Here is a 16,955-nt window from a genome sequence, read left to right on the forward strand (position 1 = left end):
CAGATGCTTTGGAAGGGGGCAGGAGTAACAGTGGAAAGACCAGCAAGGAAGCCACTGCATTGTCCAGGTGAGGGAAGACGGTGGCTTGGACACAGTCTGCTCTGCAGACATCTGGGGGACCTGTGGATGGCTGGGGAGGGCAGAGAGGGAGGAATCGAGGGCGATTTCCGGCTCGAGTTACTGGACCGCTGAGGATGGTTCTTACTCCAAGACAAAAGACCGGAGCTGGGGGTAGAGCTAGATTCGTGGGGGAGAATGGAAGCATTCCTTTCAAATGCAAGAAGGTATGTGTGTATGCAACATCCCAACAGAAACATTGAGCAAGCAGATGGAGCTGTGAGTCTGGAGCTCAGAGCAGGATCTATGCCAGAGATAGAAATCTGGGGATCTCACTGCATCAAGATGGTCTTTCAAGCCACAGGAATTGGTGAGGTCACCTAGAGAGAGGAGAAGGAAGAGAAAGGCCGGGACCCAGCCCTGAGAATCCCTCTCCTGAGGGCTGGGGGAGATGACCAGGGATGACTCATGATTACTGATGTGTACAGAACCCATGGCCTGGGGGAGCCAGGCTACTCCTGGGGACGAGAAGAGCCTTCGCGAGGACGTGGTAAGTAGTCAGGTGGACTGTAGGAATGGGAAATGGCCAGGGAGGAGAGAGCAGCTGTCAGACCCGTGTGTCAGTTTCCTAGGGTAACAAAGAGCCGCAAACTGGGGGGCTTAGGACAATAGAAGTCGATTCCCTCATAGTTCTGGAGGCAAGTCCGAATCAAGCATTTTTTTTGTACAGCATCGACCATGAAGCCTCTGTGACTATCCCTAGCTACAGTAGCCCTTCCCTCCCATCCCCTTACACTATTTCTTCCTAGCACTTACGGTTATCTGAAATCCCATACAGTTTCATTTGTTTTTAGGGCAGCAATGACGGGGACTGTTGTATTTGCTGCTATATCCCTCGAATCCTGATTGTGTCTGGCACTTAGTAGGCCCTCACGTAATTACCGAGAGAACAAATAAACCTAGAGAAACAATACGCATGGGAAACACCAGAAGAAACAACTCAAAGAGTTCAGTGTTCATGGTTTCCTCTGTTGATAAGAATACTTTTAATTTTCCTCTCTATATTTTTCTGCTTTAAAAATAAAACATCTGGGGCACCTAGGTGGCTCAGTCAGTTGAGCATCTGACTTCAGCTCAGGTCATGATCTCGCAGTTTGTGGGTTCAAGCCCTGCGTCGGGCTGTGTGCTGACAGCTCAGAGCCTGGAGCCTGCTTCAGATTCTGTGTCTACCCCTCTCTCTGCCCTTCCCATGCTCATGCTCATGCTCATGCTCTGTCTCTCTCTCTCTCTCTCAAAAATAAATAAACATTAAAAAAATAATAAAAATAAAACATCCTGGGGCACCTGGGTGGCTCAGTTGGCTAAGCATTTGACTCTTGATTTTGGCTCAGGTCATGATCTCACAGTTAGTGAATTTGAGCCCCATGTCTGGCTCCGTGCTGTCAGTATGGAGCCTGCTTGGGATTCTCTCTCTCTCTCATTTCTCTGCCCCTCCCCCACTTGTGCTCTCTCTCTCTCTCTCTCTCTCTCTCTCTCTCTCAAAATAAATAAATAAACTTAAAAAATAAAAAATAAATAAAACATCCTATTTTGGGGGGGAGATAGAAATGCTCTACATCTTGGTTTGAGTGGTGATTACACGGATGTGGACAACTGTCAAAACTCATCCAACTGAACGCTTGAGAGCTGCATTCTATTATATGCTAATTACACCTCAAAAATAAAAACCATATAAATAATACATGTGTCTATCTTAAAATATAATGCTCTTGCAATTGTCTTATAGAATTTAAAATATATAATTGTAAATAGGATAATAGGTATTGAATCTAGATTCTAAATTATATTTGGTTATTTTTTTTTTAATTTTTAATATTTTTTTAGCGGGGGAGGGGGCAAGAGAGAGAAGGGGACAGAGGATCCAAAGCAGGCTCCACGCTGACAAGCAGAGAGCCTGACACGGAGCTCGAACTCACGAACCATGAGATCACGATGCTTAATCGGCTGAGCCACGCAGGTGCCCCTGACTTGCTGTAACATTAATAAAAAAGAAGAAGACAGAAAAAGTTCTGGGAAGACCTCTACACGTGGACACATACAGACCAGTCTATACCTGCGAAATTAACACCGCTTTGTAACATACCCCTGTAGTGTATAAAAATTTTGTTCTAGGCTTTCTCTCTCCTCTGTTTATTCTGTAACAAACTGAAGCCACAAGTTAAGCTGATCCCTGCAGAATCTAAAGTTTCCGGTTAGCCTGTTTATTCCTGTTTGACTGTGCCTCTGGGGGCAGTAACTGAGTCTACATTCTCAAAGAAAGGACTCCTTAGAGTCTAGATAGTTTTGTTCCAGAAGCAACTTTTCCAGCTGGGGAAGCACCCTGGTTTCCATGAAGCTCCATATAAAAGAACCGAGATGTCAGCGTAAATGGTTTGTGTGGACTGGGCCCCAAGCCTCCCCGGAGTGAAGGGGCCACAACAGGCAATCGGAATGAAGTGATTTCCCAAAGCCAGCCCTTGGGTGGAGGGGGAAAACCACTGGCGTGGTTTTCTTCCTCCTTCTTTATCAGCTCTGGCTCAGGCCCCACTGAAGTGGGAGAGGAGACAGGGAGAAGTTAGAAAGTTCCAGGAGGAGAGGGGGAGGCTTGCAGAGGGTGGGCGTACTGGACTGTTTCACTCACACCAACATGGTCTCCACTCGGTACTCGGCTCCTTTCCCAAAGCAACCACAACACAGGTCTTGGGAGCTGTTTCCTTTCTGTCCCCAAGTTCCAGAGTTAGAGGGGGGCAGTAGAGCAGAGTGGGTGAGGAGCCCAGATTTTGGACTCAGGCGATGCTGGGATTGAGCACTGCCCTCTTCAGGGGTCAGCTACACAACCTCAGCCAACGCTGGCCAGTCCTGAACTGTCTCCTACTGGGCCTCGGTTTCTTGATTTGTACAGTGGGGTAACTGCACCTACCTCACCAGGCTGGCCTTGAGGACTGAATGGAATAGTACGTGCAAAGTACTCAGCACGGCAACTGTGGTTTGGTCAGCAGGAATTGAACTAGCCCTTGGAACCAGACACGTCAAAACAGGGCAGAGCTTGCTTCCGCCTCTAATGCTCAGCAAGTGCAGGAGAATTCTCTAATTCTGCACTTCTAATTCTCTATCAGCTTTGGGTCCTACCAAAGAAAACAGGGATTCTGGGTCTGCCCCTCTGGATTGCCTCTTTGGTGCTGGAAAAGAGGTCTCTCCTGGGGATGTTCTTCTAGGTTTTTCCAAGTCCCCTTGGGTTCACACAAGCCAACAGTAACACAATCAGGGTTCTTAGCGTCAATTACCTCCCTTCTCACAAGAATGTTATCTCAGCAGGTGAAAAGAAAACTGTTTTTAAGAGTTCACCAAAAAGCCGTCTCCTGAAGGCTCCAAGAGAAGAGAGGCAGGGCTCGGTGTAAGTTATCTTTCTCGGGATTATTCTGGTTCTGAAAAGCAGTGGAACATTCTTATTTATAAGCGTGAGGGGAACGGGGGCCGCAGGGAGCGGAGAACCCAGCGTATAGGAAGAAAGTAAGGGAAGAGAGCTTTAGTGTTGCTCTGGCCAAACAGAGCTAGGAATCTCGCCAAAGGGAGAGTGTGCGATTGGCAGCAACCGAGAGATCCTGTATGGACTTTTAGGAAAGATTCTGGGCCACAGCACAGGGCCTCCTCCGTCGGGGCCAGGAGAGTTCTGGCAGCAGCCCCCCCGCCCAGGCATGTTCCCACATAATTGAAGTCGAATGTGCTGGGCGGGGGAGGGTAGATGGAGGAGGCCTCTGAGTTCCTGGCTGCACAATCTCTGTGTTCTGCAGTTGGCCCTGTTTGGGATCAAAGCCAGTTAGTGTTGATTTTCTGCAGCATGGAAACAAATGCAACGAAGCTGTTTTCCTGAGGCATGCATTTTGCAAAGAGGATTTGAGGTTGTTTCCACCCCCCCCCCCCCCGGAGGACAGGTGGGGCCAGGAGGTGGGAAAGTTGTGTGACGTGGCTCTTCTATTGCTGTCTCTTCTGCAGACGGTTTTGGGCTCATAGTTTCCGTGTGAGCACAAACTAATCAGTTAGAATGTGTGAGTGGGCATGGCCACGGCTAAGGCTCAGTCTTTCACGAAAGATAATTCCTGGAAGATGCTGCCGGAGGACCCTCTGGCGTGTGTGATAAGTCACAATTTGTTTGCTCTCCCGCTGGAGTGTTTCCAGGAGAGCAGTTCTCCTCTTCCTCCTAAAATTTTCCATGGACTCTTCTTCACTTCTAGATCTGTGATCTTGTTCTTTTGCCCCAGAAATTAGTCCGAGTTCCTTCTTTCCAGTTAGCACCAAAGTCTTTTGATGCTAACCATTATATTAATGATGTAAAGTGATACAGGCAAGTTTCTCAAGTGGTGGAGGGAGACATTGTCTTAATGGCGCTCAACTGCCCCCAGGCCTCTAGGGAAGGTCTGGACTCTTGGCCCATTGGGCCATAACCAAGGGATTGAGAATTTACAATCAGGAATTGAGATGGCTGAAGGAAGTCTCAGTGCACTTTTTTTTTTTTTTAAATAGGTTTCATGCCCAACGCACGTGGGGCTTGAACTTACCACCCTGAGAGAGCAAGACCTGAGCTGAGATCAAGAGTCAGACGCTCAACCAACTGAGCCACCCAGGCCCCCCCCCCCCAAAACCATTCCTTTTTAAATGAGGAAACAGACGTACAGGGAGATTTGGTCTGGGATCTACTGCTCCTTCCAGACCAAAGATGGCAAAAGACATCTTCACAGAGGCCAGGTCAAACATCTCTGCATTTATTTTGAGGCTGGATCTGAAAGGAGTTTGGGGCCAGGGGATTTAGAACACGGTCTGAAAAGAAGCAAAGCTGCTTTAGTTCACTTAGTGCGCGTGGTAATTAGCCTTGGAGTAACAAATGTTATCTGCACCAGCGCAGCTCCGTGCCAAGTACCAAAACCACATTTTCCAGATGATTCCAACGAGAAGTTTCTGACCCGAAGCAATTCAACATTAGGCCCCAAAGACCACAATCATCTTGTACAAAACAGCAGATTGTTCATCTCTCCCTGGCCTTCTTTAATGCACTGAGAATGCAAAATCCAGATTAAGAACCAACTGCGGCGCCCGTTTCGTGCTCACCTAAGCTTCCAGAATTATAAGAAGAGACTGCTCAACGTTGGTGAAAAGCATACGAGCTAAAACGCTGCTGAGGTAGTTTTGGCTTCTGGGAGTACAGCTTTCAAAATGAATGTCTAACAGAACCTGATATTGTTAAGTGCCTGAGCATTCCGGGGAGGGCGCGAGTCCCGGGGAGGCCGGGTAAAAAGGGTTACCAGTAAGTGGTAAATGGTTACTATTACCTTTAAGTGATGAAAACAAGGCATGAAAGGGTTGATTATAACATTAATCGGGATAAAGAGGCCACAACCCCTCCCCAAAAAGAAAAGGTAAAAAATAAAAGAAGCTTTATGTAACTTCCCTGAGGTCTCCTGATGCACCAATGCAAAAATATTTTTTCTTTGCTCCTGGGTGACTAAAGCGAAGTGCTTGGGGGTGAAAATGAACTTCATGTTACACAGGATGAGGCACTTGGCTTTGGCTCCAGGACAAAATGGTGGGGGGTGGGGGGGAGGGTTCCTGAAAGGAAAGGCTTTTCTTCCTATTACTACTTCACTTTTCCTTTTCACTTCACTCTTTTAACTTCATATATATACATGTATATATATATATATATATACATGTATATATATGGGGTTTTTTTTTTTTTTGGTTTTTTTATTTTTTAATTTGAGAAAAAGAGAGGGAGAGAGAGAATCCCAAGCAGGCTCCACGCACACCATGAAGCCCGATGCGGGCTCGATCCCACACCACGACCCTGGGATCATGACCTGAGCCGAAATTGAGTCTGATGCTCAACTGAGCCACCCAGACGCCCCTAAAATTTTTAACTTTAAAAGCTACATCTGTTGGTGTGGACACTATACAGATATCCTGGAACTCCCACTTCCAGAACCTTCACGGACACAAGTGAAAAGGACTGGCCAGAAGCAGAGGCCTGTCGGAGAACACTTGGTGGCTTCCTAAACTCGCTTAAGGTGATGGCCAGGTCTCTGAGTAGTTTAGATGTCCCCCAGCACCATTAAGGAGCAGGAGCTGGGTCTTGAGAGACTCCTGAAAAATTTCCCTTCTGCTGCCAGGAAAGAAATTAACGCAGCAGAATTCACCGTGGCAGTTAATTCAGCTTTATCCTGGAGAAAATGAAATCGCTTTCCTCAAATGGGAGAGTGGCTTTCCTTTTTTAGATAAGCCCATTGACTTCATTGCGGGAGCCCAAGCTTGCCACCAGCCCAAGCTACGTGGCAGAACGCACAGCAGCCAAATCAAGGATGACGTTTGTAACTTGTGTATCCCGACTGTACCAGGAGAGGGGTTTCCAAGTGATGACAGAAGGTTGTTCATTCGTGATTTGCCAAGTCCTCTACATTCAACTGGCTGGCTGTTTCAATTCATTTCTCAGCCCTTTTGCTTAGGACAACCTACCTCCCTGCGCAAGCGTGGAGTGGGTAGTTGCTTCAGGGCCTTGTCTTGCCCGGCGTATCCTAACAAGTCACATCTGGGACAGTTTCAAAAAATGAAACTACCTCGGCTTGCTAGAAGGCCTGGTAAAAAGTCTCAGTTGATTGCTTTGCATTTGTAAGAGTTGTGTGCCGGGTCTCATCCTATCTCGACCCTTTAAATTCAGATAATTTTCCTTATTCTATATTTGGTTCAGCTACTTTTTATTAGTTTGGGAAGCTGGAGCAAAGGGGGGTAGGAAGATGAATAATCTAGCTGCTCACTAGATTGTTGAGGGGATGGTTTTCGTGCTGTTTTAAGATTCAGGTCATTGACACCTTCTTAGGTTATTTAGATACAAGCTCCCAAGCAAATGTCAACCAGTGAGACACAAATTTCACACGGGGCAGAATCATTTCAAAGTTCGGTTATTTTAATGCAATTTCATTGTTCAAGGTAGTACGGATATATTAAGTGGTTCATTTCCATCGTGAAGAAAATACTAACAGTTTCTATCTTATGTAATTTTGTCAAAATCAAACGTGACTCTTTGACCTTTTTCAAAAACACTTTCTTTATGTATCTTGATAAGATGCTTTTTTTCCTGGAAAACATTTTTAAACCTTCAAGTAGTTTGGAAACATTTGCCTATTTGCTCATTCCTCTGGGCACAGCCTTTCAGGGCACTTATCCCACCTGTACTGAAAACCTCTGTTCCCCCAGCTGGTGGTGGGGCTGCTTGGTGGAGGTGATCATGGGAAAATGAGGAACGAGCAAGCTTTGTAAACTACTTCTAATTCTTGTAATTAGTATGCTACGATCCACCCCAGCTTCTGCAAGGTCAGACATGCAAGACAAGTACTTGGCCAAAAAAGCAGGATTCTAACTAGTGTAAAAATAGATTTTAAATAAAATAGAATCTCTATAGGAAAGAGAATTAGGTTACGCTTTACATTCCCACTCTTGCTTTAAGGTGTCTGTATATGTAAGTCCAAGGGGCACTTCCAGAGTTGGTCTGCCCTAAGTAGAATTTGAGAATGTCTGAGTACATTCATTTCGCAAAGTTACAGGTGAGGGTTTCTGGGAAATGCTCCAGCGCATCCCACAAAAATAGATGGTGATTAGCAATACAGTTTGTGTGCTAACAAGGAACACGAAGGACATTTACGCCAAAGGGGATGAGGCCTAACCATAGGCTAAAAACAATTCTAAAATGTGACCATTGGAAAACTCTGGCTAATTCTAAAGCAGAAAACAAAACCCATCATTTCAGCGTCCAGCTACCCCTTCTGGAAGCTGAATTCCAACACGGGTCTTCCTTTAACTTGGCTTAATTACTGCGTATTATGAATTACTTGACGTTAAGTTTTCTAGAGAAAGTACACAGCCCCTCTGTTGGCTCACAACGAGCACTGCACGACTGTTTTAAAGGGGCCCTGTTAAAATTCTAATTTTCGGATTTAGAAACAGCCTTTGGTTGTATCTTGAAAGCATAACTGAAAATCTGCCCAAGCTCCCTCTAGCCGCAACCTGAGCACGCAGCCCAATCTTTTGTAAACATTCAGAAAACACTGATCCTAGCAAAATACACAATCAGCTAGTCAGAGGCCTCGCTGCCCATTTTCACATGGATGATAAATCTGCTTGCTGATTCTTGCTAGATGCTAGGAAATCCACTCTGAGATCGGAGTCTTAGAGCAACCATTCAGCCTCCTCTTTACTTGAGGTTCATAATGTGGCCTGGAGTCATCGAAAATAAACAAAGTGGAAGCACCACCATTTTCCCTACACTGAGTCTGCTCAGCCTGCCCCAGGGTTGTTTGTTTTTCCTGGCTAGTCCTAGAGCAAAAGAAGGCTGCTGTGACAGGCTAGTGACTAAAGGTTTACAGGCCCAGCCTCTTTTCATATGACATTCAACCAATTCTTCTTCCCAGACGCAGGGAGGGGATGACAAGGACGTCAGACTAACACCGGGGAGTTTTCATAAATCCTCAGTGGCCAGTGCAAACCTCTCTTTAAAGCAGCTGCTAGACCTCAGGTAACGTTACCTTTGAGGTTACAAAAAAAAAATTCGACATCTTAAACCGACCCCAGACCTGAACGTCAAAAACACGGACTCAATAAATACAACGGAAAAATGCACAGCAGAGCTGGGGCTTCTATCAAGTAGGAAGGCAAAATGGTCATTAGAATGTCTGAGGTTAGTGAACTACTACGGTTGAAAACAGCAGCCACCTTCTAAAACACGGCCCATCTCCATCGGCGCTCCTAGTCAGCAACCCCTACGTTCATCGCACCACACGCCAGCAAATGAAAGATCCAAACAACTGCGGCTCGGTCCTCACTTGTACTTATTTAAGGTCCGCCCTCACATTTAGCTGAAGCCCCAGCACACCCTCACTGCACCAGGGAAACCAGTCTCAGGGACGTCTGTTTTCAGAAGGTCACTTGCCCCTCTTGCTGCGGCCTTTCCTGGAGGGCAGCTTCCCGCTGCCCCCCGAAGAGGGGGCGCTGGAGGCTGAGGCCATGGCGATGTTGATCTGTCCCTCCTGGATTTCCTGCCGGGTCTCAGCAGGCAGGTGGTTGATCTTCTGCTGTGTCTCCAGGTAGAACATGACGTCACGCAACTGCTCCTGGATCTCGGTGATCTGCAGATCCTTCTGGTCGCAGGTTTCCTTCAACACCCTCTCCTCCTCCTTCAGTTTGTTCTGCAGGAGGACTTGGTTGGCACGCAAACACTTGTTCATTTCCTGCTCCTCTCTGAGCTCTGTGGTGAGTTTGGCCACTTTTGTGTTTAGCTGAGTGCACCTTTTGCAAAACAAAGGAAGACAAAAGCATGTTTTTTCATTTGCCGACACAGTCCGCTTTCTGCTCTGGGATTGAACAGAGGCGCTGTGATCTCAGAATCCATTTAGGGACTGGACTCCTCCCTCCTGTGGCGGAGGGAGACTGCCACCACAGTCTCCACTGTGCCGCCACCGCGACTGCTGTACGAAGCAAGGATTCCGCTCTAGTTGGCGGCGTAACAGTTTTTCTAAGTCTCAGAAATTTTTCAATAGTGTAAATGATTCTATGATTCATGGTAAAACTTCTGCTCCTTTGTTTTGCAGTCTGTGGTTAAATAGATGGCTTACAGATAACAGCTACGATAAAGAAGTTATGAGGAAAAGTGACATTCTTGGAGAGTCAAGTGCTCTGACCTCACTGCATTTACTGGAGAAGAGTTTTCAAGAATAGGGAGTGCCTTATTCTTGACGCTCAATCTTACTCACAAGGCAAGAATTACAAATTAAAGCATCACTGGATATACCATTTTTATGTATCGGAATGCCAAAGAGCTCAACCGTGGGAAAAGAGGAACTTCCCCGCGTGGGCACTGGAGTGCGAACTGGTACAAACTCTTCGGACGTCAGCGTGGCAGTAACTCCAAAAACCACAATTTCACATGCCCTCTGACATACCTATTCTAGGAACTCATCCAATAAAATATATTCAAGACTGCACTAAAAGAAACATGGAGAAAAATGCTCATTGCACCATAGTTTCTATTAGTCTAAGACTTGAGACAACTTTAAATGTCTATCAATAGGGGACCGGTTAAAATTATCAGGGAACCTCCATACAATGCAATACCATGCAGCCGTTACAAGTGTCAGTATGAAAAAAAAAAAAATCTCAGAAACGGAGTATTTTACCAAACAGAATACCTAATATTATTCTATTTTTCTAGAAAAAAAGGTATGTGAGACATTCATATGGGTACAACAAAAGATCTGGAAGAGTAAATATTCACTGGTACCATCAATGAATAGTGGTAATCTTTAGATAGCAAAATCTACAGCCTGGAAGAAAACTTCCAATTTTAATTCTTTAATACAGTTGAATTTGTTAGGGAGCTGAAAGTATAGAATATTTTAATTTCTATTAATCCTGTAGTGTTGCTTTTAGAACAGTTTAAAAAAAGAAAAAAACCTCTGGGGCACCTGGCTGGTTGTCAGTAGAGCATGAGACTCTTAATCTCAGGGCTGTGAGTTCAAGCCCCACGTTGGGTGTAGAGATTCCTTAAAAAATAAGATATTTAAGAGTGTGGGGAAAGAAATAAAAACAAGAAAATATTTAAAAGAAAAAAAAAACCTTTGGTGGAGAGTCTTGTGGGTGACGAAAAAATTTTGAAACAGATGATGGTGACAGTAGCAGGATGCTGTGAATGCCACTTAGTGCCACTGAATTATACACTTAGAGTGAATAGGACAAATTTTGTTATATAGATTTTACCACAATACAAAGAAAAACTATTAAAATAACTTTTGACAGTGGGGAAAACAGGTGAAGGGTACATGGAAACTCTTTGCACTATCTTAGCAACCTCTGTAAACCTGAATTTATTCCAGAATGAAGGTTTCTTTAAAAAAAAAAAAAAAAAAAAAAAAGCTCTTAAAAATTCTCCTCCTTATTTTTCATCCACTGTCTGGAAGCAAAAAGCCAATTATTTTTGTGAATATACTTAAACTAGAAAGGTACTTTCCATGAGCAGCAACTATCTCCCCATATCACAGTAGTAGAGTATGTTCTTGCCATGCTGTTCTTGAATTTTTTCCTCCATATTCAACAACTCTGGCCTTTAATTCCTGCCTAAGGCCAGAATACACACCGTGTCCGGCTCAGACATATTCTCTCTCCTGCCAGTTCTCAGCCACCATGGCTCCGAGAAGCTGCAGCTCTGAGCACAAGGGAATTGCCCTCTACAGGCAACAGCGGAAGATATCTGCACATACAGCGAGCACAGACATCAGCAGAGAGCTCTGCATTCCACACAGCACCCATCTGGCATGAAATGCTGTCGTTTTTAATCAACAGGAAGTCACAACAAGTTTGCTCCATAAATAGGGAGACCCCTGAAAACCTAGTGATGGGCACCCTCGAAAAGGAAAGCGTGTTCACAGGAATGGAGGAGATTACCTGTAAAAATGAAATAGCTAAGTTAAAGAAGAGACCAATTACACCTACTTTCTTTCCACGGACTGCTTTTCTTTTAGGAGATCATTCAGTCTGTGCTCCAGATTGTCACATTTCTCAATTGTTTCTTTAAATTTGGCCTTCATGTTGTTAATCTGGAAGAGCAAACGGAGATCAGTTTCACTTCAAAGAGGCATAGTTTTGTGGGGTCTCTGGGGCTAACTTCACAAGCGTTTTTGCAATGACCTGTCCGTAACTTTGATAAACCAAACTAAGAAAAGGTGAGACAATCATTTGAAAGAACTTCTGTAACAGAAATAAACATTTGGAGAAATCCTTTTTTTACCCCTTACTGTTTCCCTATACAAGGATAAACAACGGATCACAGCTAAACGCCAAGCGAAACTGCTCAGAAGTAAAGAGTGAGCTTCAGGCAGTAAGACAGGAGACGGTCTGTCAGAGGCCAGACCAGAGCCTCTCCTTAACTCACCACGTGTTTTTCCTCCTGAGATCACATTCCAAAAATTACTAACCAAATAATCTAACAAACTAATCTAATCCAAGAAAATTGTAATAATGGGTTTTAACTGTTTGGGTCCCTATCCCCCCCCCAAAAAAAAAACCTCATTATTAAATTTTCTCATGTACCATGAAGCCACATGGAACATAAGCAGTTCTTGTTTTGAGTTAATTTATAAATGCAATATAGGGAGAACGAATTCATGTTACATTGTCTTATAAACTGAAGAGAATTTTAAGATTCTGGCGTATTACGTGTCAGAAACCAAGAGTCTGTTGAAGTCCAGCTAAGCAGACATTAGATTCAGTCAGGTGTGACGATCTACCCAACTGAGAAATGCCTCACCTCTACCAGTCCGAGGACACAGGGAGAAGACTGGATGGGAAGTAGTGAGGCTGGGTGGATCGTGAGGCAGTACTAGCTGAAAGGGCAGGAGGTGAAAGGGACCGAGAATTTAAATCCTATGGCCCAAGCACCAGCCAGATGTTTTGTAAGCAGTATCTCCTTTATATCTGATAAGAAGCCAGAGACTTCAGTGTGTCAACTTTATCAACAGGCTTACGGAAAGGTGAGGCAATATGCCCAAAGTTACCCAGCTAGAGCGTGGTGGGTCTGGGACTGGACCCAAGTTCTAAACCTCTCTGCACTCACTACATTGCAGGCCATAGCTGTACGGCAAAGGAAAAATGAGCTTTAGGCATTCGTTAGGGAATGCAGTTAATCCTAAAGGGTCTTAAAAGGCAGAGAGAACCCTAAGCTTAGCTCTCAAGGGTCTGCACGAAGCACTTTAGGTACCCCCCTGTGGAAACGCCTAGTACTGAGGCTGTGTTTTGAGTGTTCCTCCTAGGGACTCAGGACTTGACACCAAGTGGCAGTAACCAGAGCTCGGCCTCCTGAGTGCTGTCGGAGGCATGTCCTTCCCATGTGTGCTCTAAGCCCCATTCAGAACCGGTCAGCAAGTGACCCTGAGTGCCTCTGGAAAGGCACCTCCACCACTTGGAAGGTTCTGATAAAAACTACATCAACAACTTTGAACTGAAGATCTTTTTTGTTTTTTGACGTTTTTATTAACTTTTGAGAGACAGAGTACGAGTGGAGGAGGGGCAGAGAGGGAGGGAGACACACAATCCGAGGCAGGCTCCAGGCTCCAAGCTGTCAGCACAGAGCCCGACGTGGGGCTTGAACCCACCAACCGCGAGATCGTGACCTGAGCCGAAGTCGGACGTTCAACTGACTGAGCCACCCAGGCGCCCCTGAACTAAAGATTTTAAAGCTGGTGTTAAGCCTTAATTTGAGAACCTTGATTTCTCCTCATTTGTAGGCATACGCAGAAACTGGGGCCAACGGGCCTGACATATGGGTGAGCCTGGCCCTGCCTGCTTAATTCCAGGATAACCCTAGCTACCACACAGATGAGACCTGAGCCTGGCTCTGCAGTCCCTTTCTGAAGATCTAGTTATGCCAGGGACTCACAAGATTACTAAAATAATCATTTAAGGATTTATTTGTTTCATTGTTGTTATCTTATTTGAGAGAGAGAAAGTACGCATGCACAAGCACATGCGCCTACGTGGGGGAAGGAGGCAGAGGGGGAGAGACTCTTAAGGAGGTTCCGCGCTCAGCGCAGAGCCCAACATACTGAGGTCGATCCCACGACCCTGGGATCGTGACCTGAGCTGAAATTAAGAGTCGGACGCTCAGCTGACTGAGCCACCCGGGCACCCCAATTATTAAAAAAAATTGAAAAGCCTGTATTACTACTAAGAGGATCAGTGAATTATGAACACTGTCCCTAGAACCTGAGAAAGGTTCTTGGAACTCCCATTCTATGTGAACCCTCAGGAGCTCACTGGTTTTCAAAATGCTTTCTTTGGAACCGTCAGGGTCCCTTGTACCTGCCGGAGACGATGGGAAAACCAAGCAGGTGAAGTTCTGGGCCCTCCATCTGGGTTTCCACCAAAAACACACCACTTTCCTCTTCTACCTGGTGGAGGAGTGAGTGGCATCTTCTTTCAAGGATTTCGCTAAATTTGAAAACCTGTGTCCTAGACAAACAAGGCATCACGGGAACCACCGAAGCTCTAACACCTCAGCCTGATTTTCTTCTCTTCAATTTTGAAGGGCTCAGCACCATCTTGGTGCCACAGAAGCCCACACGCAGCTCCTCAAAGCAGCTGTTCCCAAGCTGACAAACCAACTGGCTGACTCAAATTACAAGTCCTCATGTACATACTTCTATTTTTTTAATGGAATTGCACAAGGCGTAGAAAACCTGATTGATTTAACAAACAAATCTCTTCCCAATCAAAAATACCAAAATACTCAAGTCTTTAAATCCAAGTTTTCTTTTTTCAGGGTACGTAGCAGGTATTTTGTTTCTTCCTTATATTTAGTATAATACAGAGCTTGGCATACAGTTTTAATACATTCTTTTCGATTTGGTAACCCTAGGTGAGAGTGTATGTTGGCTTCCCTCCCTTTCTTAAATAATGCTCAGCTGACAGCATTTGCAACAGCATATTTTTGCCTCTTCCTTTTCCTCATTTTGACTAATTTCATTCTCTTTGTGGTCTAGAATTTCTTGTTGCCTGACACTGCCTTCAGGGGCTATGTCTGTAATATAATGATGATGATTCATGTTTTTAACCACTTCTCTCTGGAATCCTGATCTAAAGTTAGATTACCGGGGTGAGCCGACTGATTCCAAATTCTTGTTTTCTTTCTTCTCTCCGCCGCTGCCCCCCCACCCAGGCTTTATTGAGATATAACTGACATATGACAAAGGTTTCTTTTTAGAGGCAAGACAATTCTCTATCTCTGTATCAGCCTAAGAATGATTCCAGCATTCCTTTTTTCTTGTATTCTGCCTTCTCCCATCCCAACATCAGATAGCCCTGCCGTGTGGCACGTCAGCAGCAGTCCAGACAGAAACTTACTTCCTCTGCTGTGTCCTTCTCTATCCGAACTATCTTGTTTTCCCAGTAGATTCGTTGAGATTCCAACTGGCTTGTTAGTAAATACGAATACTAAAAACAGAGAACAGACACCAACACATAAATCACTGTAGTTTCTGAATTTCAGTTAAAACCTGACTTTTATTTATTTTTATTAAAAAAACCAAAACCTGACTTTTAATGCCCTACAGAAGAGTAAATACAATCATCAGAACACGTATTACATCTTGGTTATTCTCTGCTCAACAAACCATGGGAATACAGAGATGTCAATTACACTCCTGACCTGGGGCTTACAATCTAGTCTGGACAAGAAAGCAGAGAAATGTACATTAGCAAATAAGTTTCTGTTCAAGCTTATTTTTTAAAATAATTTTTTAAGTTTATTTATTTATTATTGAGAGAGAGAGAGAGAGAGAGGGAGAGAGAGAGAGAGAGAGGGAGAGAGAGAGAGAGAGAGGGAGAGAGAGAGAGAGAGAGAACAAGCTGGGGAGAGGCAGAGAGAGAGCGAGACAGAATCCAAAGCAGGCTCCCGGCTCCGAGCTGTCAGCACAGAGCCCCACAAGGGGCCTGAACCCGTAGACTGTGAGATAATGACCTAAGCCAAAGTCACACACCCTACCGACTGAGCCACCCAGGTGTCCCATCAAGCTAATTTTAAGAAGAACCCCAAGGTTTTTAAACCAAAGTATTAAATCAGCTCACCACCCTCTAGGAAGCTGTCCCTGTCCCGCCCAGCCTGGGGTTAAGCACCCCTCTCAGCTCCCTGGGTATAGTGCCTGTCATTAACAGCACTTAGGATGCTAGCACTTAATCACCAGATCTCCCTGACTAGAATATGAACTCTTCGAAAGTGAGGGTTCTAACTTTATTTCTGTAGCCTCAGTGCCTGGCACATGCTGGATGTCAGGAAATGTTTGCTACCTGAATGCATGAATGAATGAACAACGTGAATGAATGTGTAACTATTGAGAAAGGATAGATGGCTTATGACAGTAGGGCCTGGGAGGACGTCTGAGAGAAGGAGAGATATGGGAGGGCTCTCAACAGAGAGGTGGAGGAGACAGGTAAAGACAGAGATCTGATTCCAGAGAACTACTGGACCCAGATGTGAGCTGTGGACATTTAGGATCTCTTCAAGATGAAGGAGTAACACCAATGAGGCTAGGGTGCAAGGTATGGGCAGATGGGGCCTATAGAAGGCCCGGGGGCATCATATTGAGAAATGTGGGCCGTGGAGTAGCAACATGACATCTGCATTTCAGAAAAACCATTCTAAAAGACTAAAAGGAGATCTGAATGTGCTTGTAAGCTAGAGAAGAGAAGGAAGGTACAAGAGGGAGAAAGGACAGATGGGAGAATGTGTGTGTGCCCCTAGAACGTACACTCCACGAGGGCAGGGAGTCTGTTCAATGCTGCATTCCCAGCACCAAGAAGAATGGCCGACAGACAGCAGCCCTCAATAAACATTTGTTGAATGAATATACCTAGAGTTAAGGTGGAAGGGTTACTTCTAAAAACTTAATGTAAAAGGTTTAAACTTTTTCATATCAATACAATTAATGGTAAAAACATCAGCCTTATCTTAAGCCATTCTACTCAATCTATTAGACCATAAAAGTCCGGAGATGACCAAGCTTTCAAATATCCATTTCCTCCCAAGGCTAAGCTATTTGTTTTTAAATTTTATTTTAACGTTTATTTATTTTTGAGAGAGAGGGAGAGACACAGCGCAAGCAAGGGAGTAGCAGAGAAAGGCGGAGACACAGAATCTGAAGCAGGCTCCAGGCTGTCAGCACAGAGCCCGACGCGGGGCTTGAACTCACAGACCGTGAGACTCTTAACCAACTGAACCACCCAGGCACCCCTAAGCTATTTGTTTTTAAAACAATCAGATTGAAATTAATACA

The 16,955-nt window shown here is 44.9% G+C and overlaps 1 protein-coding gene across 1 annotated transcript in view; it reads right to left on the minus strand.

The window, feature by feature from the left end:
* Positions 1–7,027: 7,027 nt before the first annotated feature.
* The window catches only part of BRAP (BRCA1 associated protein), a 29,213-nt gene continuing 19,285 nt past the window's right edge, over positions 7,028–16,955 (minus strand). The window contains exons 10-12 of the mRNA XM_019467438.2: positions 15,028–15,117; positions 11,623–11,726; positions 7,028–9,423 (exon numbers count right to left, since the gene is read on the minus strand). Coding sequence (XP_019322983.1) covers positions 9,060–9,423; positions 11,623–11,726; positions 15,028–15,117 — 558 coding nt within the window. The 3' untranslated portion in view covers positions 7,028–9,059. The remainder of the gene's footprint in view (positions 9,424–11,622; positions 11,727–15,027; positions 15,118–16,955) is intronic.

This window comes from Panthera pardus, unplaced genomic scaffold (genome assembly GCF_024362965.1).
Source record: "Panthera pardus isolate Hobbes unplaced genomic scaffold, ASM2436296v1 HiC_scaffold_15, whole genome shotgun sequence".
Lineage (NCBI taxonomy): Eukaryota > Metazoa > Chordata > Mammalia > Carnivora > Felidae > Panthera > Panthera pardus.